Below are 26,542 nucleotides of genomic sequence, written 5' to 3'. Positions count from 1 at the left end.
TTGAATGTATTTTTTTACTTTTGGGGTTTTTTTACTACCTTGACAGTTATGAATAGATTAAACGTATTTCATGCAAAAAAAACAATGTTGGATCTTTAGCATGCTCAGCTGGTCGGTGATGATAGCTCATCACTTTAACAAATCGGTGATGAGGAAACAGTGCTAAAATAGTCTCTAGTACTGAACTTGGGGTGAAATGAGCATAGCTCATATGGCTAGGATCCTTGTGATAGAACCAACCCATGAAAGCTCAAGTCAAAGACTTGATATTGGTGATCACATTTCATGCATTTATTTTTGGCCTTCCGGCGATGTGTGTTCGGTGGGAGGAGACATTCCCGTCGACTACAATGGCGTCTGTGATATTTTCTTCATCTCAAGATGATGTGCCAGCTCAGTCTCTCGAAGATGCTCATACGGGTAAAGTGTGCGTGTATGCGTTTATAGAGGTGAGTGTATGTGCATATGTATGAGTGTATGTGTTTGTACTGTGTCAAGAAAATACTAAACTTGGGTGACAACACTATTGCCATCATTGCTGACAAGATCCCTTCAAGCACGACCACCTTTCTACATTCTTCCGTGGCTACCTTCAGATTGTAATATCAGTAATCATTATTTGTTAAGAGAGTACCTGTTATAGGTTGGCTCTTACATGATAGCCCACCAGGGTTGTACATGAGAAAATAGAGACCCGGTGCAGAATCCAAATATGAGCCCACCAGGGTCCTTTCCTATTTTTTCATATAATAACCTGACTCATACTTCTTAGTTCTAGAATACATTGTAGATGTAAAACTAGGAGACAAATATCAAGAACTACAAATAAAAAGGAATGAAGAAACTATCAATTATATAGATAGAAAGGAACAAAGCAACCTTTGAATAATTTGAGAATCAAGATTATGGGGCAGCGTTGCATGTCGCTCTCGCTCTAGCTGCTCCTGTTGATGAACCATCGTTTGGCGATCAAGAACTCGAAAACCTCCAAATGTAGTACATGCTCCAATTGATGCTCTCTTTTGGGGGGGGGGGGGGGGGGGGTCACTGCCTTTTTATTAACTAAGTTGCCTCAGCCGCAATAATGTCACGAATACAAACTGGAGCAATTGAAAACCAAGTCTTACAAAACTTATTAAGGCGTCCATCCCTAACTAGACTATGTGTCACACGATTCGCGGAACGCCTAGCCCAACTCATACGGTTCTCTTGGGTGAGAGACACGTACGGAGGTCTAGCTAGTTTCGTCGAAGAAAACGCCTATTTGAACCCCAGATTGTGTGTCTCTAGGATAGTCCACCAAGCTCCAATTAATGTTGATGGGCCACAGGGCCGGCAATGGGCGGCGAAGGAGGTGAAGAGAAACCTTGGTCTGCAGGCTAAGATTTCTGAAGAAGAACACCAAATAAATAGATGGGGAACTGGGAGTACTTTTGGGAAAACACCGAATAAAAAGGAATGAACCAACTCCCCAGATATGGACAAAGCACCACATAACTCTTGATGCCATGCAGGAGAAGAAGATGCGGGTCCCCTTCTTTGGGCACTACAAAGAGGGAACAACCTGTTCTCGTGTCCGTGTCCGTTGATCACCTTCATCCCAGATGGGAGGCGATCTCGCATCAATTGCCAAACAAATTTTTTTATCGTCAAGGGTAGAGGCGCTTTCTAGAGCGGTGAGGCCCAAGCAATAAATGGTCCTCGACATAGGACATGATAGGCCGAGCCGACCGAGATGACTCCCGAAGGGCCAAACACCAGGATGTCATCGAGATAATCCGCGAGCATCGGCGGGAGGGCAGCCCGCAACCTGGCCCACTCTGTGGTCTCCAAATGTGAAAATGACCGCCGTAACAAGATGTTCCAAGGGCCATTGTGGGTAGCCGTGGTCCGTGGAGACCAACACAATCAAATCCGAGCAGATATCAAACAAATTTTGGAAACCTCATACATAATGGGGCTCCATCCACCCATGGGTCAAGCCAGAAAAGGGTCCCCTGTCCGTTGCCAATGGAGAAGGATACCTCAGGCAAATCTCCTGCTTGATCCGCTGGAGGGACCTCCAAAACTAGAGATTCGAGCATGCTAGCCCCATGTATTGTCTGAATATTTGAACATAACTGTGGATTATAAGGAACCATAGATGGAGCCGAGATATGGGTTTAGAAGGACTATTGGCGGAGCTAAGAAATATTTTATAAGAACCATCGAGTCGAGAAAGCTTGGTTCGTGGTGGGCGTTGGTTGGGTTAAATGATAACACTGTGGGCCTCAGCTAATAGGTGATGAAAAATTACAATGATAGCACTTATGTCAGCCACAACAATATGACCACACCCCTGCACACAACCAGCACATAGTATCGGGTTAAATGTATGAAAAAATTGTGTTATTTTAGAACACATTCGTGATACATGTAACCAAATTAGGAATTTCATAAGATATAAAGGAAAATGTACATACCAACGTGTACAGTCAACGGGAAGCTCGTGCAAACTACTACAAAGAGGTGAGGGGGCATTGAATTGATCAAACTACAATTTGATCTCAAGCATTACAAATGTCACAACATTATTACATATAAACAAACTTTTTATTTCATCATCAGTCATATATAAAAACTTGAAGCATTATAATATTCATGGAGTATAATTGCATATTTTTTTCATATAAACAAACCTTTTATTTCATTTCATCATCAGCTATATGTAAAAGCGGTGAAGAAATACTTTAGTGCATGATTTTGTGACAATAGAGCCAATAATCTGATCTGATCTTTTCGCCTTGCTTGGTTCTCCTTCACAGCTCTCCGTTGGTGTCGGAGCTGCGTTGTCTTGTCGCGGTGGGTGAGGTATGGCGTTGATCTTCATGTGTCTCCACACAGCCTATTCAGTGTGGGTTGGTTCGATGATCGTGTATGGCGAAGTCGGAGTCGTTTCTCAGAGTTTGGGATGGCGATGACGCCTCTAGGGGAGAAGTGATGCGATGACGTTGTTGTGCTGTCTCGATGAGCCCCTCTTTGGCGTGACGTGTGTGGGTATCTTGTGTGTGCCGATCAGCGATTTGTGATGGTTTTCGCCTGGTTTTTCATCAATTAACTGAGCAACTCTCTTTGGCTTGATTAATGGATGAAGCAAATCTTTTGCTTCCGTTTAAAAAAAAATCATGGATGATGTGTAGGTATCAGCCAAAATGGCTGCCTCGATAGTTTTGCGACATCTTCACATACCCGCAATTCCTCGGTGCTTGTTTCGATGTCATACACGTGCAAGCATTTGTCGTATCGGCTCATCCAATACACGCTGTTAGGCAGCAACCCGAACTTGCTAGCAGAACACCATCCCACGGCATGGTTGCTTGCACTAGCAAGTATTGCCCGATCACCGATGTTGTCCACCTTAGCACATCTGGACCCGGCAAAATCCATCTTGTAGACGGCGATGTCCGCGACCTCGTTAGTGTCTAGACCCGCAAAGAAGATGCACAGCGCGTGGAGCTCGCCGTCCAGGTCAAAGAGAAAGTGGTTCCAATGCACGCACACTTCCCCGCTCGGAGGTAAGGTGAGCTTGACCCCCTTGGTCGTCACGGTGCTGAAGACCGGCTCCGGTGAGAACTCGAGCACACCGCACTCATCCTTGTCTGATACCGGGTAGTAAAATTTGCCACCGCACGCCACGAGCCCGGATATGTGCTCCTTAATCCACTCCCGGTATTCTCCGAGCACGGCCCACCTGCCTCCAAGATCATACTCATGCCTGACCCACTCCGCTGTAGTCGAACCGGCGTGGCAGTACCAGATGACAGTGCTCTCGCATGGCTCGGCCAGGACCACCGTGCAGCCCCCGGGGCCGGCGGGATCACCGGACAACGCACATTCCGAACCCAACGGCGGAGCTTGCGCCAACGACGGCAGCTGGACCCGGCCGTGCTCCGGGTCCTGCGGGTCCCACAGAAAGGTGGCGGAGGTGTCAGGGTCCCAGGCGAGCACCCAGCCCTGCGCGGTGGCCCAGTTCCGCTTGGTTAGCAGCGGGCCGATCTCGCACGGCCGGAACTCGCCGTCGGAGGCCCCGTACAGCTTCATCGGCCGCTTGTCGCCGTAGTTGAGGACGAGGCACGGCAGGGACGTCGCCATGGCGCGATTTTGGCTGAGAGATTCCACTCGGTTCGATCGCTGCGTAAGGGTCGCAAGGTGTGGGGGCTGGCTCGATGACCGGTCGATGCGGTGCCCGTTGCCCTACATATAGTCGTGCGCACGGCGCCCAGTTCGAGTCGGCTTCACATACCGACGTGGCCTAGTACTTGGGTACGAGTCGGAATCGGAATCAAAACCAAGCAGCGGCTCACGTGGTCACCGCGAAGCACGCGTATATATACATATAAAATATACAGTGTATCATTATCCTTTTTTTTAACCTTAAAGTGTATCATTATTGGCTACATCAACATATTCCGTTTAGAGCTTAAGATTACGAATGTATATCTACATCTTAAACATACCTGGAGTTCTTTATTACAGTAGTATACATTTTAATTTGCACTGCACAAAGAAAAGATATATGTTTTTTTCACAGGCAACAAAGAAAACAATGGTCTTTTTTGCGGGCAACAAAGAAAACAATGTTGGCCCTATAATTGCGGATAATACATTTCACTATTATTTTGGGACAAAATCCACATACATATGTGGATGTGTCCTACTCCTACATACCTCCACAATTTCTTGAACAATATTTTTATTAGCACGCAACACAAAGAAAAAGGCGTGATCCACTATAGCAAATAGTGCATGCATTATAGATCCATATTGTGTTTTGTTAAGGAGAAGGGATTTTTGGAATCCATCCCATCTGTTTTCTAAAACCTTGACCAATGATATTCTATTTGTTGCCCACTACCATTTTTGCAATACCTTATATTTATCAAAATAAAGCCATGGCCCACCCATATATAAGTTTCACTTATGGAACCTTGTCGTCGTATTTGAAATGAAAACGGTATCTTATATTTTATCAAATTCTACCCATATAATCCGTCGTATTTCAATTTCATCTATTGTACTTGGGAAATTTACATAAGTTGCAAATATTACATCCTTCCAACATACATATACCTCGATGTAGTAGACGCCAGAAATAATTTGGGCACATGTGGACCGAAGTTCATATGTACATAACCATTTTTGTTTATCTTGCAAACAAAAATATTTATTCTTAAAACGTTATGTGTACCTGTGAAAACAAAATCAGAGTTTCTCTTGAAGCACCAACAATGTTTTCCAAAAAAATAAGAACCGCTATACATGGCGCTCAGGATTCATTTGAGTTTTAGGGAAACCCTCCCATTCATTAATTAAAGAGATGTATTGTGTGTGTGTGGGGGGGGGGGGGGGGGTCTTTATTTCCGAACAGAGGTGGGGAGGTTTTCCCGTGTTGGTACTTTAATAGTAAGATGAGTTGTAAGCCTGTCTGCATTGCACTTCTGTATATGTGGAGGAGTGATACAAAGAAAAAAATCAAAAGGGTGGGCTCACGTAAGAGCTAACCTGTAACACATGCTCTATCGATGAATAATGCTTCGCCAATACTACGATCTGAAGGTGGCCGCGGGAGAATGTAGAGAGGTGGTGATGTCCGAAGGGATCTCGTTAGTGGTCATGGTAACATAGTGGTTTTACCCAAGTTTAGGCCAACCGGCTGTCTTCGTGAACGATTTAGTCCACACACGAAACACAACTGACTTGTCGTTTGCACAATTAAGGATTGAGTGAGTTGGTGTACCCCTTTACTTTCATTGTTCTTTCAGTTTTTTCAACCATCCAATCAAACACACAACCGCCACTGTTTTTAGCTTTTGCAGTGATTAGTAGAAAATTTCCATGCACCGAGTCCTTCAATTTCTTGGTGGGTTTAGTACTTATTGAAAATATCTACAATTGATCCCCTACACTTGCGAGTTATCACCATGGGGAAAGATGATCTCAAGTTTGCTCACCGGTCTGTCCCACAAGTTAGTCATTTGGAAATCTTGTTTGGTTGGAGGAATATGGACAAGCGGAATGGGATTTAGATGTTACAAGACACAAAGTCACTTGTTTGGTTGGAGGTACATTCGTCAGAAACAATGCGTCTGATAACTCGCCACCGGAAGACTCACAGCTTTGGGACGACGTTTAAGTTCCATACTAAAATACATACAAACATACATAGAGATAAATATATTTTTCATATTTCATGCAATTGTCAAAATATAGTTGAAGGGGAACTTTTGTTGCAAATACCATTTCAATTTAATATAAGCCAAACTTTCTGTCATTTACATTACGAGTTTATAACCAAGAGCACTATATTAAAAATTAGCAAAATTATTATGTTGTGAGTTAAGTGATAAAAAAATATTATTGTAAGAATATAATATGGTGAATGTAAAATAAATAATTATAAATTTTAGTAGAAATGTAATGTCAACATTCAACTGAGAGATCAAAATTGAATTGTTTACGCAATCCCAAATTTTTAACAACAGTCATTTCACAGAACAAAATTCTCGTAATAGCATAATGCGGGAATTACCCATGTAAACAAAATAAATAACTAATTCTCGACCTTAACAAATCATGCAGAGAGCGAACTGATGCAACAGAGAGATCAGACACTTAAACTAATACCCGTACTCTTGATCTAAACGAATCATGCTGAGAGAATCAATTCAGTCGACGAAGATAGTAAGGAATCGATCTAGCGGGTCGGGCGCTTAAACTACTACATGCATTGACTGAATCAAAGGGGGTCGCGGAACACTACCTCTGATACCCGAACGGATCCACTCTCTTAAACTAAACATGCATTGATCGTGGAGCCCTACCTCCGATGGAGACGAAAAAGGAGGAGGTAGGTGGAGGTCGCAAATACCAGAGGAGGTGGGTGGAAGTCGCCTTTGCTACGTAAACATGTTGCTCTTGCTATGGACTTTCTTGGGAACTAGAAAAAGACCAAGGAGAAAGGAGGGTGTGTAATTTTCTTACGGTTCCTTTTCTTAAACTTAGTAGTATAAACACATATGCTCACAAACGCATGTAGTTTTTTTAAGTATACAAACGCAAACGCTTAAAAATACAAGCACATCCAAGACACCGACCCAACAACTCTTGAGATTGACAATCATCACAAGTGCCTCATAGTCTGCAAAAACATCGTTTCCAGTTGTTGTTACTCGGAGCATTTGAATGCAAATAAGCATGTAAATCCTTAGTATTAGACACATTGGCCTAACCTGTTCAAAAATGAGAAAACCGGAATCCTCAACTATAATAAAATTATAAACCGACCTTGAAATTATACACCAAGTCGGCTGGTCCCTTAAAAATAAATAAGTTGGAACCATTGAACTATATAATGAAAATTCAACATCAAGTACTACTCAACATGTCGCAATATAGTTCGTCGGCCCGTCTCTTTTATTTCATGGTCAAATAAATACTTAATTTATTTTATCACAATAAAGCTAGGAAATTTATATGATTTGTTCATTGATGAACGGGAACCAACCATACAAGGATAAATAAACCCTTGAACATATCTTTATACAATAAACTGGCCCGTTCAAAAATAAGGGAAAGCTGAAATCCACCTCGGGTATTGAGAACTAGATAGGGGGTGCGGCTTGCCGCGCGTTGCCCGCCGAACGGCGGGCCAAAGGATAGGACTTTGAGATGTTAATGGAGACGACTTTAGCATCTTGTAAACATATATCATAACGATAATTGTTTAGAGTTAATAAAATTTGGAGGTAAAATGCATGAGATGTTATCGGAATTACTCTATTTGGCATACATAGAGAGATGATACGAGTTTTCTGCTCTATGAGCTAAAGTTCTGCAGTAGAGACACGAATCAGAATGTACATCAGGAATTGGGTAATCAGGTTATTGCGGAAAAGAAGGCAACATTGTCATCTAGAAACATGTTTATACCTGATTAGCAATGCACTTAACATGATTCATAGGACAAGATAGTGTTCACAATCTCCTAAATAAACAGGTGCACTCATCAAAGTAATTTGCTAATCCCAGCATATGGAACACGAATACAAAATAAAACGAGCTGAACAACACAGGGGAGCAAATAGATGGAACACTTATAAATCAGATTCTGAAGTACAGTCCTGGTATTGATTAAGTTTAAAGGAGAGTGTAAAAATCGCCCATATATTTACAAAGGAAATAACCTTGGCATGAATTACTTGCTAGCCTCTAAATACGGATATCGCCATGACTGAAACTGAAATAAAAGGGCTAAAAGCGCTTCGCAGGGTATGGCATGTCTAGCCATTCGACTCCCATTTCACTCCGGGGCACCGAGTCTAGGGCATGCATGTATACATCGATCTCATACCCTGCAGTCCTGCACACATGCAACAGACAAGGACTCAGCACAGAATATTATACAGACTTAAACCAAGAAATGAGACTGCAATAAGCGAATCTGAATCATTCAAACCTGACAAAAATACAGCTTCTAGCCAAGTAGCCTGATAGTCCGGATGGACAGAAACATGATTGTGATAGCTGCCATTGTTGCCCATAAGCAACCAAGTGATGTGGCGGTAAGTGCCTACGAGCCGAAGCTCAAGCACGGGAATCGCTCGTACAGGCATACTAATAAGAAACCGTCCATTTACAGCAACGTTAACAAAAAGTCTTGGGTCTCCAAAAGATGCCTCGCCTACTGAAAGAGCACGAAGACCAACAGGGAACCACTCATGAGAATGTGTGGTGGTAACAAAGACCACAAGAAGGTCCAGAAGAATTTGGAAAAAAGAAAGCCCTATGATTACCCAGGCGATGTTTCTACTTATATCTGCCTCGCTTGCTCGGATTGCTTCGAGCATCGACAGGGACAGATGGTTGGGGCCTGAAAATGGCACACTGGATTGAGTATCTTGCAATGCGAGCAAAATACTTGGGTATAAGTAAAGAAATGGCGAGCACCTTTTTGCATCGGAGGTCTGATCAGGCAACGGTAAGTTATCTTTCTCCATGGAACTGCCAAGCTGTGGTGAATTGTCCTTTTCAGCGACAGACTCATTAACTGATCAGTCTGTTTCAATGGCATGTGAGAATAAACACGCATAAATAAGCATAGAAGGAAGGAGATGTTTGAAAATACAGATGATCTGGAAGTTACCAAGCTCTCTTTGTCTGTGTCAACAAACTGCTTTGTCTTTAAAAAGAACGCACTGAGATTTTGCACTAACATACTGAACAGCTTCAGAGATTCCAGTAATCACTCCAATGACATCTAAGCAAGCAAAGAAGAGTTATTATAAAATCACCACCAAACAAACAAGAGAAAAGATGATTAGTCACAAAATCACTTGTAAAGCGTTCAGGCATATCTGTAGGCCTAGAGAGCTGAGCTGTTAGAGTCAATGCATACGTACAGAAGGGGAACTCTGCTTCCATTCCAGTTCTCTCCACAAGTTCAGTGCGCTTTGTAAACTTAATCATTAAATGACCTTCCACTGGTCTAAAAACATACTTCCACAGGAATACCAGGAACTTCTGAAACTCCACGGTGTACAGAACTGCAAAGCAAAGCAAAACAACAGCAAATGAGATAGAAAAACAGAAAGCCTTAAACATCAGTCAGAAATTTCAAGCTGTAATTGCATGGAAAGGGTAAATAAAATGGTACCAGCGTTTATAGGACCATAGGCATGGCCTGACTGGATTTCATCTAGATATTCGTTAAGCTTCACCTTAGTAATCTCAAGCCACATTGGACTACATGTAAAAATAGTAAAAGTATCAGGGGCCTCATCCACTCGACAAATTGTAAGACCATCCTGAAAGTTCTCCTGGTAGTAACGCCGACCAATGGTATGGCTGGATGGCACAATCGTTTTCATCGGCAAAAGAGAACCAATAAGATGATGGACCTGACCACAAATTTTGAAGATATTAACCCCCGCGTGCCTTCCAGCGAACGAATGACGTCGCCACAATAGACGTAAATGCAAACGTCCAACTGTGATGCCGTATCTTTGTCAGGAATTGCTTGGAAACACGGTCACCATGACAGGATAATAAACGACTCAATAAAGCAGGAGGGTTTCTGAAAGGTTTAACAATGACTTTTCCACCTTTGCAACAAAGGTTATAAACAATTTTACGTAGCACCCATGAAGAATATGGATTGGCCCTCTCCTCAAACCAAAAAGAAGCCTTGCAGTGAGGGCACTGGTACTCAGGAGGACCATAGTAAGATATGTCCTTATAGGAAACTACAGAAAACACAATACTCAAGGAGGCCGTCATGACAGGAAAAGGAAAAAACAAACTAACATCAACCTAATAGTTAGTACCTTTGCGATTGTCAACTACCTCGACAGGAAAACCAGTCCAATCAGTTGGCAAGTCCCCTTCAAACCGAAGATCTACATGCATGTTGTTATGAGAAACAACAACCAAAACAAAGATACTAAGGACGGAAAGACAGGAACCCCGACCAAGAAGACCAGTACATGTAACACCATGGCAACGAAGGCCCCTAAGTAATTTACGCCTCTTCCGATTTCTAGCCGACATGGCAGGAGTGAGCACTGGGAACCAGGCATCCCCTAGAAAACGACAGAACCGACACAAATGAACAGATGCAAGCCAAAAAAATCCTAAGGAAATGACCATATAGACAACATACCCTTTCTCTTACGAATACCACAAACACCAACAACAGGAGCATGCAAAACACTCCGACGGCGAGCCATCATCAACAATGAGCACACATATATGCAAATACTGCATATTAAGACGGAAGCGAAGTAAAGACAGCACAGGTAAATGCAAAAAAGTATCAAACAGGAGCACAAGAGACAGTAGAGCCAATTAAATGAAATAATAATGATTCATGCATACAAAGAGCTGTTTATTACAAGCATACCCAAGGGAACAATATAATGACCAGACATAGTCTATCTAAGACACTCCTAGACGGGCTTTAGAACCCAGACACTGAATTGACCAGCTGTGAATACAATAATTGTAATTGAACACTTGTATTTATACCAGCGACATCAACCTGCCCGCCTGCATGTACCAGAGGCCAGGCAGGCTGGGCAAGCGCACCTGCAAGCACCAGAACCGACTGCGCAACACCTTTATACGCTAACATGCTATCGTAATTGTAATTTGCAACAACAGACCCATATATCCCTTGTAAAAATTGGTTTGACACCGCACCACGTCATCCCTAGTAAGAACATCAATCTCCACCCCTCCAAGCAAACAACCATCGGATGCCACCTCTCGAACATAAGAATGAAACGGCAATCGACAATAGCCCGCAACAGCCTCAAGCAGAGGCACACAGGAAGAACTGATAATAAACATGCCTGTAATAATTAATTATTAAGGAGCAACCGGAAAAATACCAACACAGACCATACAAAGGGAAGAACACAGAAGCCTATGAAATAAATAGTAATAAACACAACTAAATAGCAAGCAATAGGAAACATAGCAAGGCACGACTTACCCTATGAACCGAGCAGCAGCTCCACCAGTAAGTAGTTTCCAACAACAAAGTGGAACCCAAGAACTCAGTTGTAACTGAAACAAGCTGCCAAACAGAAAGTAAGGACCATGAAAGAAAGCAAGGCAAATTAATAAACAGAGAAACCATATGTAGAAGCAATGAAGTCTGTAATTGAGAAGTGCAGATAATCACTAAAGCAGAGAACTAACATAACATAATAGCTGAAGGTGGCAAGCAAAAACAAGCAGACCAGATGAGCATAGCAAGCGTGAAACGCATTCAGGAGTAGTTCGTCAACATGCAAAGACACAGAATGAAAGCCTAAAGCATGGACACCAGATAACCGAATCTCACAGCAAGAAGCTAACAGCAGACACCCCCTATCAGAAGGCACCCTCATTAGCAGAACTGTAAACACATCAAGCACACAATCTCAAATTCTCTTTGTAACCAACCATGCCAAGTTGCCAACCATCATGGACAACATCTTAACAGCCCGGCGGAGCTCAAATCCAACACTCTCTTCCTAACCAAACATCCACCCCTTAAGACAAGGCAAACATCCAGCACTGAGACCATTATAACAAGCAGAGGGATACCCAACCATAATAACTTAGGCAGACCAAATCAATCAACAGAGGCCAATTAACAGACCAAACCCTTTATTTTTTCACACGTCACCTGACAAAGAATAATGTCACCAAACCAGTCCAAAAGGCGCATACCCTGGTACATCGACCTCTTCTGAAAATCTCACTACAATCATAGAGAGAGAATCCCGGCCCTAGATCCAGACAACTAAGAAAAAAACACCTGTCACGCACAAGCAAACAAAGGAGGCACAATTGAGAACTACTAAAATCTAACCAGAGGACACCACCATTCGTCTCCATCAACATAAAGAGACAAATGTGAACTACCAAAATCCAACAAGAAGAAACCAAACAAATTCACTGATTTGTCACCGTCCACACCCATATGATCGACGGACACACCATACCGAGCAATACACACAGACAAACAAGAAACATAAAAACAGAGATAAGGAAAACGAGAGGTCGACCTGTAGTTTCCTGATGAAAACGCGAAGACCAGCATAGATCGACCAGCGGCACAGCAAATCTAGGCCAAATGAAGAGGACAACAATGGACCTGCAAGTAATAGACACCCAAGATCCAAAACTGGTCAGCCATGACAATTCGAACACAGAAAAAGAGGAAAGAACCGAGAGGAGAACCACCTTAACTGACGTCACCCCAGCGCGCCGCCATCGGAGCCCCTCGGCAACCAACCCAGCGACGACTCATGGACCAGGGAGGAGGACTACAGAGAGGATTGAGCAACGAAACGAAAGGAGGAGGGGAGGAGAAGAGGCAGGCGACGACGCAGGATAAGGGAGACGACCCACGCCCTACGCCGTCGTACAACTCCGGGCCACGCGAGGTCCGGGTGCCTCTCCCCACGCACGGGCAGCGCGCCTCGACCCCGACACCGGATCCGGCACCGCCATGGGCCGCTCGACGGGGCAGGGGCTGGAACTGGACGGCGGCGGGGCAGGGAGGTGCGGGCGGGGCTAGGGTTTGGAGGGAGGGAGAGAGGCGAGGCGGCAGGGAGAGGAGAGGGGCGCGGCACGAGTGCGGGTCTACGGGGAGAGCGACGACCAGGCGCTCACACCTGCCGCTATGGGATATTTTCCCAGTCATGCGAAATGACAGAAATGCCCCCGGCGGGGCACCGGAATTGCACGCGGTGGCACGCGTTTTTGACTACTATTCATTGTAGCAGTGTCTCCTCTCGATCCGGCGGCCCAGATCGTCCGGAGGCTCGATCCGACGGACGGAATCGCATCAGAAAATGAGATGGACGGCCAGATGTCGCTGAGCTCTGAGAACGCTCATGTTCTCCCAACTAACATAGTTCTGGATGTCACAATAGTTGCATAGTCCATCTTATTTTACTTCGCCAACCACTAATACTTTACTGGTTTCATTAAAATAAAGTTGGCAAAGTGATATGATCTGTTCATGGACGATTTACGGGAACCAACCAATACGGCAGGCGCAATAGCTCCGTGGCACCTTCGCACTCCTGCACCACCTCCTTGTTTGATCCAATGTTGTACATGTGTAAGCATTTGTCGTGAGGGCTCATCCAATACAAGGTGTTGGGACGCAACCTAAACTTGTTGGCCGGACACCACGATGCACGACTCGAGCCCGCAAGTATTGCCCGACCGCCAATGTCGTTCACCTTGACACACCTTGATCTACCAAAACCCATCTTATAGATGGCAACATCATTGACAGTGCGCAAATCGAAGCCCGCAAAGAAGATCCACACCGTGTGAAGCTTGCCGTCCAGGTCCAGGAGAAAGCTTTCATAATGCACACGTCCATCCCCGCTTGGATGATAGGTAAGTTCGACCCCCTTCGTCTTCACGGTGCTCCACGTCGGCTCCGGTGAGAACTCGAGCACGCCGTACTTGGTACTGTTGATTGTATAGTAAAACTTTCCACCGTGCGGCGTCAGACCGTAGGCGTGCTCTTTTATCCACTCCCGGTACTCGCCGAGCACCACCAACTTGCCTCCAAGATCGTACTCGTACCTTACCCACTCCGGCGTCGCCGAACCGACGTGGCAATACCATAGGACGGTGCTTTCATATGGCTCGGCCAGGACCACCGTGCAGCCGCCGGGAGCCGTGGGATCGCCTGACAGTGTGCAGCCGGAGCCCTCGGGCGGAGCTTGCACCATCGACGGCAACGCGACCCGGCCGTGCTCCGGATCCTGCGGGTCCCAGAGGAAGGTGGCGGAGGTGTCAGGGTCCCAGGCCAGCACCCAGCCCTGCGCGGTGACCCAGTTCCGCTTGGCTAGCAGCGGGCCGATCCCGCACGGTCGCTACTCGCCGTCGGAGGCCCCGTACAGCATCATCGGCCGCTTGTCGCCGTAGTTGAGGACGAGACATGGCAGCGGCGACATCGCCATGACGATTGCGATATTCCTCTCGCGCGCGTCGCGAGGTGTGGTAGCTTATGATGATCTTTCGGTGACCGGGCCGGGCGATGCCGCGGAGTATGCTAGTATAGGACGATGTATTGTGGTGCAATCCGGAGCCGTGTTTGGGTCCGGTTCGTGTGGCGCTCGGTCTCTCTCTCTCTCTCCCTCGTCCCCGCCCGCTGGATACTTGGGTTCGATTCTGGATCAGCATCAGCTGTACGTGGTCAAGGCAAGCCGAGTAACCGACCGAAGCACGTGTAAATCTGAATATATATCATCATTGGCTACATCCACACACTTTAAGTCTAAGATTAAAAAACAAACAGAAACACTAACGCACGTGTGGGCGTTTGCATCTCGCCCACACGCATGGATCAACGTCCGTTTGAGTTTACACGAATCTTGACATGTTTTTGCTGCCACGTAGGATTGGGCTCGTGTGTGGGCATTCATCCGGTCCCCCACACGTCCGCTTTCACACGCGGAGATGCTGGTGTGTGGGCGTTTAGCAGTTCGCCCACATGCCAGTTTTCAACGCACGCAGAGGGGCTGGTGTGTGGGCGTTTATCAGTTCGCCACACACCCGTCTTCTCTCCTACACCCAAAGCTATTAGTTGCCACGTGTTTTGCAGGATACATGGCAACTGCCCTAATATGCTTGTAAGTAGATGGCAACTCTCTCTTTACCCGAAAATGTTATTTTGCCATGTCTTTTTGTAGTGCGACATGGCAACTGCCTAGTGTTTAGTAGATGGCAACTCTTAAATATACCACCGTGCTCACACGCCCGTCTCCTCTCCCACACCCAAAGCTGTCAGTTGCGATGTGTTTTGCATGATACATGGCAACTGCCCCTAGTGTGCTTGTAAGCAGATGGCAACTCTCTTTTTACCCGAACATGTTTTTTTGCCATGTCTTTTGTGGTGCTACATGGCAACTGCCTAATGTTAGTAGGCGACAACTCCTAAAATTTCAAATCATGACAACTGTAGTAGACCAGACCACACATGGCAACAGCTGCAGTTGTCCAAAAATGGCATCTGGCACCTGAGATGGCAACTGCAGTTGAGCAACCATGGCAACTGTAGTTGTCCGACATGGCAACTGTAGTTCAGCAACATGGCAACTGCAGTTAAACGAACATGAAAGAGGGTCCGGACCATGGCAACTACGGGGACGCTTGGTGACTGTCACGCGGGGCGTGCGGGACCATGAGGTAGGAGGCCTGATGTACGGGCATGTGGGCGTTATCTATTTTGCCCACACGCAGGCGTGTGGGAGGGACCGCGAGGCAAAAAAAAGCGTGTGGCCACTACTTGTTTTGCCCACACGTAGGCGTGTGGGCTGTTTCTCTTAGACACCACATGAAACGTGTGACCAAACCCCTTAACGCCCACATGTTTGGGTGTTATCGGCTTCCAAAACAAATGTGTACATGTATATGTTAGTCCCCGCAAAGACACTTAAATGTTAAACATACCTGATTTTTTTGCGGGATAAACATACCTGATTTCTATTAATAAATATTCAAATTGTGTGTTTCACGGAAGAAAAATTGTTGGATCTATAATAGCAAATAGTACATCCATCATAGAGTGTTTTGACTTTTTTTTAGCCCTGAAATAAATATGGGCAACGCTACGCGTCGGCCGGCGGATAATTAGAAAAGATCCACCGGCTCGTTGACGTAACGTTTAGCATGTCCGATCTAGGAGTACTCCGAAAGCAGCCATCTCTTTGGAGGGGCGTCGTAGACGGCCCTCCGCAACAACTAGCTTGTTGCAATCATTCGAGCATGTACTTCTTTAGTTTTTGCAACAGAGGTCTTGTTGCAGAATTTTTTCGCAACAAAGGTTTTGTTGCATTTTTTTTGCAATAGGGGTCTTGTTGCAGAAATTTTTCACAACAAAGGTCTTGTTGCATAATTTATTTATTTATTTTTTGTAATAAAGGTCTTGTTGCAGAAATTTTTCGTAACAAAGGTCTTGTTGCAGAAATTTTAAATATCGACTGCAAAAATCCTTTTGCAATAAGGGTCATGTTGCATAATTTTTTGCAACAGAGTTCATGTTGGAGAACTTTTTTGCAAATAGAGACCATGACATGAAGGAGATGGTTCTGATGGCAGGAAGAGCCACGGCCGAGCAGGGCGTTGCTGCGACAGCTTGAGGTGGTCACGGGCATGGCCGAGGTTGGCGTTGCTGCAGGAGCTTGAGATGGTGGGGCGAGCGTTGCTGAAGGAGATGATGATGGCTGAGGCGGGTGTTTCTGCGCATGAGAAAAGGTTGAGGAAGAGATAAGATTAGGGAGAGAAACGTGGGTAGTCCAGTAGGCCACGTGTCGCGCAACCAGGACGGCGGACACGAGTGTGATAATCCGCCGGTTGATGTTAATCATTTCCCAATAAATATACTTCTTCATGAAATTCTACGGTTATGCATTTATACTTGAGAAAAAATTCAGATTTTTTTAAAATATTTTTTTGTATAGTGTGAACAAATTCAGAACTTTTTTCCCAAACTTAAATATTCTTTTTTAGAAAAAAAAACTAACGGACTATTTAGCTCTTTTTAGCGTTGACATTAAGGTGGATCGATCTATCTTTGCAACCTTTACAGTGTAATCTTTGTCAAGGTACAAACCAAAGGATATGAGAGACTCGAATATTTTCATAATACTTTGATTTGGAAATCCCACTCCTGTGTTCCCAAGTCTGCTTTTTAGACATCGATTACAAAAATTCTTCCTTTTATGCTCGACTCTTGTCGACTTTCAATTGCTAATGACAACACTTGCATCTGGACAAGGCCTTGGTGCAAGGATTGATAGAATATTCATGATCATTTAAAGCCTAATCTAAAGAGCCATGTCCTAGCATAATTAGCGACCTTTGACAGCTCAGTTCCAAACTTTGGGATGCATATACGATTAGCACTTTCTTTGATGAGTCTTTTAAGAATGATATTCTAAATGTTCCTGTTATCAGTGCTTATTTTAACGATACTATTTGTTGGACTCACACACCTAATACATACTATACTACCAAGAGTGCATACAAAACCGTCATGCAGGACACACAAGCTACTTCCACTAGGCGAGGCTCACTTATTACGGATCAAGAAATTGTCATTCTAACAACAGATACATTGCTCCTATAGTCAAAACCTTTGAATGGAGACTCATTAGAAGGGCTTCTACTTCAGGCTGAAGAGCATCCAGCTATTCTACCCATATTAAAAAAAAGAATGTTGTAGGTGCGGTCATATAGAAAATGATTCACATTTGTTCTTTCATTGCAACTTTGTGAGATCGATTTGGTTTCAAAATTGATGTTTTCGATCCTAAGGACTCACACACCTACCCGGGCTAGAGCTTACATCAAAATTTCACCAAGAACTAATCTGCTGTGCTTTTACATCCTGCATGTATTTTACCTTATGTAGATGCAACATTCAACCCTGTTGTTGCGACAAACAAAGCTTCATTTGGAGTGTTCCTAAAAAGATGAGCATAGTAGTCACTCAATATTCGTCTAGTCGGCAACCTCGAATGTGCAATAGGTTTTGCAGGTGGAAGCTATGGGCTTACTTCTTGTTGCTTTAGTTGTTAAGGCTTTGAACTGGAAATCGATTTTCGTCTTCTCTGATGCAGGATTCTAGTCGATGCCGCTAAAGCAAGGATTTGTTTGGAAACCCAATACATTGGAGGAACCGCCCTCTTCTAGTTGTTCTTTCCTATGCAGTAAAGCCTCCGGATGTAATTTCAAAATGGCCTTTGAAGTCATCTCCTTTCCCTTGGGGAAACTCCTCTCTGTATACTTTTTAGATTGCTAAATAATAAAGTCAAGTACAAATGAAGGAGGTACAGTTCGTATGGAGAGTTGGAGACTTCTTTCTATTTATTTTCTTTCTCAAAGCAACATACAATAATCCAAGGATGAGTCCCTCGAGGGAAGTCTTTTCGTTTCTAGAAGAAAAATCATGTTCAAAAGTCTTAGAGAATCTTGGAGAAAAATAACCACATGCACATATGGACATACCTTACATACATGTCAAATTTATGTATGAAATATTCTTATTAGTGCGCTACATAAAGCAAACTAGCTTATGGTCTTCAATTTTATCAGAATGTAGCTTATATTTATCAGAATCTACCAATAAACCATCATATCTAAATTTCATCTATATCTCAGCTTAATCCAAGTTGCAAACATGACAACCTCCCAACATGCATATATCTCGATGTAGTATATGCACGAATAATATTTTGGGCACAAATGCCCGACTTAAGATTTACATTTCCATTTTGTTTATCTGAAAAACAAAAAACAAAAAATCTTGAAACTTTACTTATACTTATGAAAATAAAAGCAGAATTTGTGAAAACCCCAACACGTGATTTCTAATTGTTTTTAGTAACCGATCTCCATTAAGCTGAAGATTTGTTTGGGTTTTCTGTGAGCACCCTCAAGACTCAAGAGATGTACTTAGTAAAAGGAAACATTCACATATTAAATTTAATAGCATCGTTATTACCAAAGAGAGTTGTGAAGGTTCATCTGCACTGGTTCCTTAAGAGCAAGTATAAAAAGGGGTTATAAGCCTACTTACATGACACTTTTACCTATTTAGGAGAGAGAGAGAGAGAGAGAGAGAGAGGAAACAAAATGAAAGAAGCAGGATCTAATGCAAAACTAAATTTCTTGATGTGCTTCAAGGCCAAAAAAGAGTATATGGGTGATTCATAATGATAGCCCTTGACGACATGACACCAATATATAGCGGTTGATGCTATTATTATCCATGCTCTAACACTCCACCTCTTCACTCTATTTAGTTGCTTGAATGACTTGTCCACTAGTGAACGATGTACATCCGGTGACCATGAAGTGCTTGATTGTTCATATGCTCATTCTAGACATTTCATTTCTGCTCTCTATTTGCTCAGTCTTCAAAGAGAAAGTCCACCTTTTGACCTTTAGGATCAATGGAGAAATGACAATGGGCCGAGTACCATGGCGGCCCTTCTCAATAACAAGGGGAATGGTGATCCAGTGGCGAGCCCTTTTTATACTTTGTTGGTTGACGATGACCGCAAATCATGTAAAGAAGTGTGTTTTGCTTGAACATGTACTTCTGCAGTAGCAGATATTCTACTATGCTAAGATCATCCGCGTCCCTAACAGTCATAAATTAGGTTTTCTCTCTCTCTCTCTCTATTTGTTGTGTCGTAAATCCTTTTACCACATCTTTTAACGCGACTTGTAGTACCTACAAATTTTGTCGATTAAAGTAAAAGGTTTGATATCATAATCTAACCAGAAGTGATTTATCTAGATTAGCGATGGTGTTAGAGCTTTTAACCTTAGCATCTACCTTTACATCCTTTATCACATATGTAAACAAACTAATATATCCCATTTTTAGTTTTTTTAACTAAGGTCACTCCAAATGCTTTGCCCTTAGCACAATATTATAGGTAAAACACGAAGGTGGCACTGTATTTAAAGAAGAGAGTGTATAGTTGTATGTTACGGGAGATACGACTCTTAGCTTGTTTTCCTATGCAGTGTAACTAATGAGTAATGTCTTGATCTGATGTGGCTTACCTCCCATTTTTTCGCTTGTTCCGTTATCCCCACAACTAGGCCACATGGTTGAGATGCAAATATGACCCCAAAGCCAATTCAATGGATATACTATATCGATCTTAGACTATATCATATGCATTAAGTGTGCGCTAGGTATATAACGCTTCGAATGCATTGTATCTTATTGTTGAATTTAAAATGGCTTTAATTTAATGTGTTTTGTGAGAGAAAGATCATGAGTTGTTTTGGCTTTGATGCTAAGAACTATATCTATATTAAGATATGGTTACTCTATTTTTTTCATTAAATAGGATGTCACATCATAGGTGTCACGAGTCATGACTAAGATATAGTCTAAGATGGAGCATGGGAGTTGCCCTTAGATACAATACCTAAGAGATAATGTATTGCGATGGTTGTTTATATTTTTTTACTACATATAATAACAGGTTAAGAGCCAATGCATTGGAAGTGCCCTAAGGTAGAAGGAGATGATAAGAGAAGACGACAATGTCTTCTCTCTCACAGGGATTCCGTTTATTGCTAGATGCAAGTACTTATAGCATCTTGAATGCAGAAAATTATGTTATTCATATAAAAGGATGAATAAACAATGGAGCATACTAGATGATACTCCGCATGTTACCGCCGAAATTTGTTGCAATATATTCAATGAAAATTGATTGTATATAGGAGTACATCACTATTGTATTACTAATATATTGGATATTTTTGTTCACAACATATGCACATTTAGTTACTAGTTGAAAGGGAGTTGGAAAAAATAGTCTGGACTAGTGCGAGAGAATGAAACTAGTATGGATGACTAGTTGAAAGGGAGTTGGAAAAAATAGCATGCAGTAGTGCGAGAGAATGAAACTAGCATGGAGGATGCATGCATACATGCAATTAATTGGTAAGGCTAATTGGTTGGCTTGACAATCAGGATGAGGTGACACATTTGAATGTGTACTACTCCCTCCGTAAACTAATATAAGAGCGTTTAGAATACTAAAGTAGTGATCTAAACGCTTTTATATTAGTTTACAGAGGGAGTAATAAACTAAGCAGTGAAGGCTAACTTCTTAGTTATGAAAAATTTGACACTCTAGACCAATACATTCAAAAATGAAATATTGAAATCATCAAACTCTGTAATTACATATTGAAAATGTCGCAATACAATTGCATAATCATTTTTCTTACTTCATTGACAGCTAATACTTTAATACTTCTGTGACAATAAAGTTGGCAAAGTGATATGATCTAGTGACGATGAGTTCGGGTTCAATGCGGAGTCGTGCTTGGGTTGGGTTCGTGTCGCGCTTGGTCTCTCTGTCGGCGCGAACCGACTGAAGCCAGGCGCCTCCACGTGTGGATGGCCCGTAGTGTTCCGGCCCGCCAAGCCCAGTAGAAGCCCAGCCACGCAGCCCGTGGCCTTTTGCTCGCGGCGCCCCGGCCCACCACACCCGTCGTCCTCCCGGCGCAGCGGCGCTGCCGCACCGGCACTTCTTGACCCATCGAAATCGTCGGCCCTTCTCTCTTCTCCCGACCGACCGCTGCCTGGACCGGTGAGCCATGGCGGGCGAGGGGGAGGAGGACGAGGCGGCGGAGATCGAGCTGCAGCTGGAGCAGCACCTGGAGGAGCAGCGGTCCTCCCTCGCCGCCGTCGACGAGGCCCTCGCCGCCGACGCCTCCAACGCGGACCTCCTCGAGGTGCGTACGCATCTGTGCGTGTCTGTCCCTGAACGTGCAGCGCGGCCCAGATTGCTGGAACTGCTCCCGGGTCCTGATTAATTAGTTCCGTAGGGATGGGGATTCTTAGGGGTCCTAGGATTCTGGACTTCTAGGGGGCGTCCCTGATTCGTCGAGGCAGGGAGTACGGAGCTAGTGCTTATTGGAGTACGAGTAGAACCTGAATGATTGCCAGTATGGATTGCCTGTTTGTGATGGGATTAGGGCATTCGGCAGTATGTGCTGGATTATTAGCTGATAGTTGCAACAATTACTCAGTTAGGGATGTTCTATTTTGGGAGGTGAGACTAATTGGTAGTGTGATGGTTTGATTACAAGAAACGGTGCTCCTTCTTTAATGTGTGGCATTGTTCCAGTGCACTTTGTCCATGGATATTCCTGCAGGTGTTGGATTAGCTCACTTTGTCCATGGATATTCCTACAGGGGTTGGATTAGCTCATTCATGTGTTGTTTTCTCATTGGCAGCAGCTAAGCTGAAAAACTGTAGAAGAGATTAAGCATTGTATATTACAACATCTACTTATACTGGCATGCGGTATTGAGAGCATGAGTTTACTAGATTTTGCATCTTAGCTTATTTCTTTCAACTCATCATTGACGACTGATGAGAGCTGCTGCAAGAAAGTAAGGCATGTACTGTGGAAGTGATTAGTAGCTCCCTTTTTTTGCTCATTCCTGATATGCGCACATATGTGTGCATGTCTTGTCTTAAAGACCCTTGGAGAAAATTCTGGACCCCTTTTGGGGAGATATTTCAGGTCATCACAATGTTTCATCATTTGCATTTGCACTTGTACTATATCCGAGTTAAATTTATGTTTTGTTCTGAAGGTGCATGGGGAACTTCTGTCTGCGATCAAGGATGCAGAGGAAGGGCTTCTGCATTTGAAGCGTTCTAGGCTGGTGAAGCAAATCGATCAGATCTTTCCAAATCAGGAGTCAGCATCGTTATCAACTGAAGTTGCTATCGAGCCATTAGATCCGGATGATGTTGAGCCAGAACCATTGGAGCCACAAGAATTTTCAGTAGGATCAAAGTGTAGATTCAGGCACAATGATGGGCGTTGGTATAATGGATGCATTCTAGGACTTGAAGGTTCAGGCAATGCACGGGTCTCATTTCTGACACCCACATCAGAAAAAATGTCGGTGAGTCATGCAACTTGATCTATCTTTTTTACACAAAGATTGTCTTCCGAATTGAACCAGCCTGCTTACCTGGTAACCACCAGAGTTAACCCCTTACGTGCTGATATGGTTGGATTGGTAACTATGTGGCAGTGGCTCACCAAGCAAGTAGGAAATTACTTGGTTACTTTGTAGTATGTATTCCTTTTCGCTGCTTTCCCTTCTTCAAATATGCTTGTGTGTCACTTCCACTAATGCTAGGACCTGTATGGTTGTTTTGTTGAATGGCCTTTGACTATTGCGTGACTGAGCAACCATAGGAAATAGTTCTGATTGTCACAAAATATACATTGTGGATATCTCCACCATTTATCTGAATTTTAAACTCAACAGAAGTCCTTCTGTTGTGAATACGATTGTCTAATGTGGACATGCATAATCAATATAAACCCTCGCTGGGTTACAAAGCTGTTCATGTGGTTTGATTTCCAAATCCCATCTCCTTCGGAACTATTGATGAATTGTTGCCAGGCAAAGAGACGTTACATTATACTCTTCGTTACTAGAACCATGTGAAATGCGCATATACTCATTATAACCCATCTGTTCGATAATAGATTTCTCTTGATAAAACCTGAGCGTATTGCACCCTCTGTTTGTTTCCATCCCACTCCCACGGACAACCAGAAATACACAACAAAGCAGAAAACCCCCTCTTAAAGCAGGTTAGGCAGGTGGGTTGCTACAGCTACCTTTCCTTCAGCCATAACTTTCTGCTGCTTATAATATAACTGAAGTAATACCCAGAACAAAGATCTTATTATTACCAGACTTTCTAATATAAGTCTGCCCATAGTGCAGATGTGCAAGTTCTTTCTGCAGCAACGGTGTCGGTTTGCTAATAACTGCCGCTTGTCCCATGGTATGTAAATGCTTTTTTCACCGTTTGAAGGATTGAACCCTTTGGACTGCGCTTTTTTCCCATGTCTTATCGATTTGTTTTCACATTGAACCCTTTAAAACGAATTGCTCCTTCAATGGATTCATATTGCTTTTTTGGTGAATACTGTGTCACTATGCAATATTTGCTTCTCCCTGTTTTCCTATGCATTACTGTAAAGATTTGTGTATGATTTTGTCCTTTCATGCTAAGTGGTATGCATGTTTTCTAATTCATAATTATTTGCAGGTGTTGTGATTCCTACTTCATCCTTGAAACGGTTCACTCCAACTGCATGGCGACAGTCCTTAGCAGGATCCAGCATACTGGCAGCTTCTGGGCACCATTCTGGCCTTTGGAGGAGAGCTGAACTCGAGTCGTGGGATGATGAGTTGAAGCGCGGTCAGGTGGTCTTTCAAGATGATGGGAGCACTGCAACGCTTCCAGGTGATTCCCTTTCTATCCCAGAATATGCTGATGTGAGCGGCGAAGATGATGAAAGAGGCTCAAGCGAGGATGAATCGGAGTTAAGTGAAGATGACGATCAAGAGGATGAATCCATCATCCATCAGGGTCTTGGCCGTTTGGAAACCACAAATTTAACCGGTGTTCAGTCTGAGACCGTGATCTTTGCAAAATGGGAACAGCACACCAGGGGCGTCGCCTCCAAAATGATGGCAAAAATGGGTTACCGGGAGGGCATGGGGCTAGGCGTGTCCGGCCAAGGCATGCTCGATCCAATCCCAGTCAAGGTACTACCGGCCAAGCAATCACTCGACCACGCGGTCGCTGCAACCACAGGCGAGGACGGCCGAAGCATCCACCGCAACAAAGACAAGAAGCGTAGCCGGGGCGGGCAAAGGAAGCGCGACAGGAAGTTTGCAGAGCTGGCCAGGGCCGCCAAGGCCGAGGAGGCGGAGAGGTCCGTCTTCAGCTTCATGAACAGCCAGCTGGTGAGCCAGGACGCGACGGAAGGCTCCTCGGCCGCCAAAGCCAGGAAAGAGTCGCCGTCGGGTCAGGCCAATGGGCATCCCAAGAAGGAAGACAACAGAAGGTCTCTGCTCGCGTACGACGACGAGGTGAAGGAGCTGAGGAGCCAGGTCGGGCGGCTGGAGGAGATGGTGCAGCGCAACCGCAAGGATAAGGCAGTGCACGATGCGGCGTCGAGGAAGCTGGAGCAGACGCGGAAGGCGCTCGCCGACGCCGAGGCGACGCACACCTCGGCCACCAACGCGGTCGCTAGGAAGGAGAAGGAGAAGAAGTGGTTGAAATTCTGATATGCGACGTCTGTGTGTGCGCAGTCGGTGGGTGTTTGATTGGAGCTCTGTTGTAGTTGGCTGGATGTGATATCCAATTTAGAGGGGTTTTCGTATGAGCCCTAGAGGTAGAACCATTCCTGTTATAGTTATATCTGAACTACTCCAGATATGGCACAAATGGTCTTGTCATATGCATATCTGATGGATGGATGTTTTGCTTGGTATATTCTGCTGCTTATGGAGTTTTTACTGGTCCATGTAATATTATGTTGACTAACAGTTGATGAGTAGCTTCCAAGGTGATGCTTGTCTGCTTCGCTTAGGGGTGCAAAATATCAATTCACTCGAAACATCCAGAAATGCAGCTAAAAAAAAGAAACATCCAGAAATCAATGAAAGCGAAACTTTCACCAAGATATGAGCTTCTAGTGGCTTGATTTTTTGCTCCTCTCCTGAATATATTAACACGCCGGCATAGCAAAGGACAGAACGCATCCTAAGCATGAGCTACTTGATTGTCACCAAATTAATTGAGCTAATAATAACTCTGTTGGTTAGCACTTCTTGTTGAAGATACAGTAGTTGGTTAGCACTTGAGAGGGAGGAAGAAGCATCTCACCCACCCACCTCTGGTCCGCCGCATCAACCGGCCGACGGCGGTGCTCCTGATCGGCGGGCTGGCCCTCGCCGTCCAGCCCCCCCGCTTCATCGTCCCCTAGTGCATGCTCTCCTCCGGGCTCTGGCTTTCATGTCTCCTCCCACCTCGCCCTCACTCCTCCTGGATTGGCCGAGGGGGGGTGTTGGGATGCTGGGTCCGGATGCCGGCGTTGCGCTCCGCGCGCGCTCGAGCTTCGGTCCTGTCCCTCTTCGCAGACATTTCGCCGTGGTAAGCAACTGATGAACTCAGCAAGATGGGAATATGTGAGCTCAGCAAGTCAATAATTTTTTTCTTATTGTGCCCATAAGTTTAATGTATACTTGCGCAACCCATTTATGAATATCTTTTCATTCTCATTGGAATCTCGTTTAGAAGTATTTCTAGACATGCTTTCTGAAATAGTAACTTTGTTTACTGTCGATGATAATAAATACAAGTTTGATAACACAAATTATGCTAGTACTTATCTATTATCTCCACTATGGGTCATTTTCCCACTACAAATAAGTGCCGGGATTAAGTTGATTCATGATAATGAGGCTGGGTTTACATAATTTATAATTATTACTTGAAACTCATTGAGCCTTTATTAATTTACAAAATATGATGTCAATTCCATTAGCTCAGAGTGTCATATTTTTTACTTATTGTACATCCTCGAATCCATAAGTTTGTACCGACAG

At 44.0% G+C, this 26,542-nt stretch overlaps 2 protein-coding genes and 1 long non-coding RNA gene across 7 annotated transcripts; 1 reads left to right on the top strand and 2 right to left on the bottom strand.

Annotated features, from left to right (window-relative positions):
• Nucleotides 1-2,375: 2,375 nt before the first annotated feature.
• LOC123141990 (uncharacterized) lies at nucleotides 2,376-4,193 on the bottom strand. Its single transcript, XM_044561027.1, has 2 exons — nucleotides 3,229-4,193; nucleotides 2,376-3,078 (listed from the first exon to the last, which is right to left on the bottom strand). The coding sequence occupies exons 1-2, from the start codon at nucleotides 4,129-4,131 to the stop codon at nucleotides 3,055-3,057; spliced, it is 927 nt and encodes a 308-aa protein (XP_044416962.1). The 5' UTR covers nucleotides 4,132-4,193; the 3' UTR covers nucleotides 2,376-3,054.
• A 3,927-nt stretch (nucleotides 4,194-8,120) lies between these two features.
• LOC123145875 (uncharacterized) lies at nucleotides 8,121-14,586 on the bottom strand. 5 transcript variants are annotated; one of them, XR_006472504.1, is made up of 10 exons: nucleotides 12,772-14,586; nucleotides 12,594-12,682; nucleotides 11,531-11,614; nucleotides 9,692-10,794; nucleotides 9,438-9,581; nucleotides 9,182-9,295; nucleotides 8,986-9,094; nucleotides 8,832-8,908; nucleotides 8,495-8,722; nucleotides 8,121-8,398 (listed from the first exon to the last, which is right to left on the bottom strand). It is a non-coding gene; the product is annotated as an uncharacterized lncRNA (long non-coding RNA). The 5 variants fall into 5 exon arrangements; XR_006472506.1 differs by having other exon boundaries at nucleotides 9,692-9,935; XR_006472505.1 differs by lacking the exons at nucleotides 12,594-12,682; nucleotides 12,772-14,586 and adding an exon at nucleotides 11,986-12,579.
• Nucleotides 14,587-21,541: 6,955 nt separating this feature from the next.
• On the top strand, nucleotides 21,542-25,463 carry LOC123145874 (zinc finger CCCH domain-containing protein 18). Its single transcript, XM_044565384.1, has 4 exons — nucleotides 21,542-21,834; nucleotides 22,706-23,023; nucleotides 23,864-23,924; nucleotides 24,192-25,463. The coding sequence occupies exons 1-4, from the start codon at nucleotides 21,697-21,699 to the stop codon at nucleotides 25,217-25,219; spliced, it is 1,545 nt and encodes a 514-aa protein (XP_044421319.1). The 5' UTR covers nucleotides 21,542-21,696; the 3' UTR covers nucleotides 25,220-25,463.
• Nucleotides 25,464-26,542: the final 1,079 nt, after the last annotated feature.

The sequence above is a fragment of the Triticum aestivum genome, chromosome 6D, assembly GCF_018294505.1.
Source record: "Triticum aestivum cultivar Chinese Spring chromosome 6D, IWGSC CS RefSeq v2.1, whole genome shotgun sequence".
Classification (NCBI taxonomy): Eukaryota; Viridiplantae; Streptophyta; class Magnoliopsida; order Poales; family Poaceae; genus Triticum; species Triticum aestivum.
This window is presented reverse-complemented; position numbering and strand designations above follow the sequence as displayed.

Bases quoted from the DNA above. Each gene is read 5' to 3' on its own strand.
- LOC123141990 (XM_044561027.1), bottom strand. From the start codon at position 4,131: ATGGCGACGTCCCTGCCGTGCCTCGTCCTCAACTACGGCGACAAGCGG. The intron at 3,079-3,228 runs GTATGTGAAGAT...ATGAAAAACCAG, and splicing joins CAAGCACCGAGGAATTGCGG to GCGAAAACCATCACAAATCG.
- LOC123145874 (XM_044565384.1), top strand. From the start codon at position 21,697: ATGGCGGGCGAGGGGGAGGAGGACGAGGCGGCGGAGATCGAGCTGCAG. The intron at 23,024-23,863 runs GTGAGTCATGCA...CCCATAGTGCAG, and splicing joins CCACATCAGAAAAAATGTCG to ATGTGCAAGTTCTTTCTGCA. The intron at 23,925-24,191 runs GTATGTAAATGC...AATTATTTGCAG, and splicing joins TAACTGCCGCTTGTCCCATG to GTGTTGTGATTCCTACTTCA.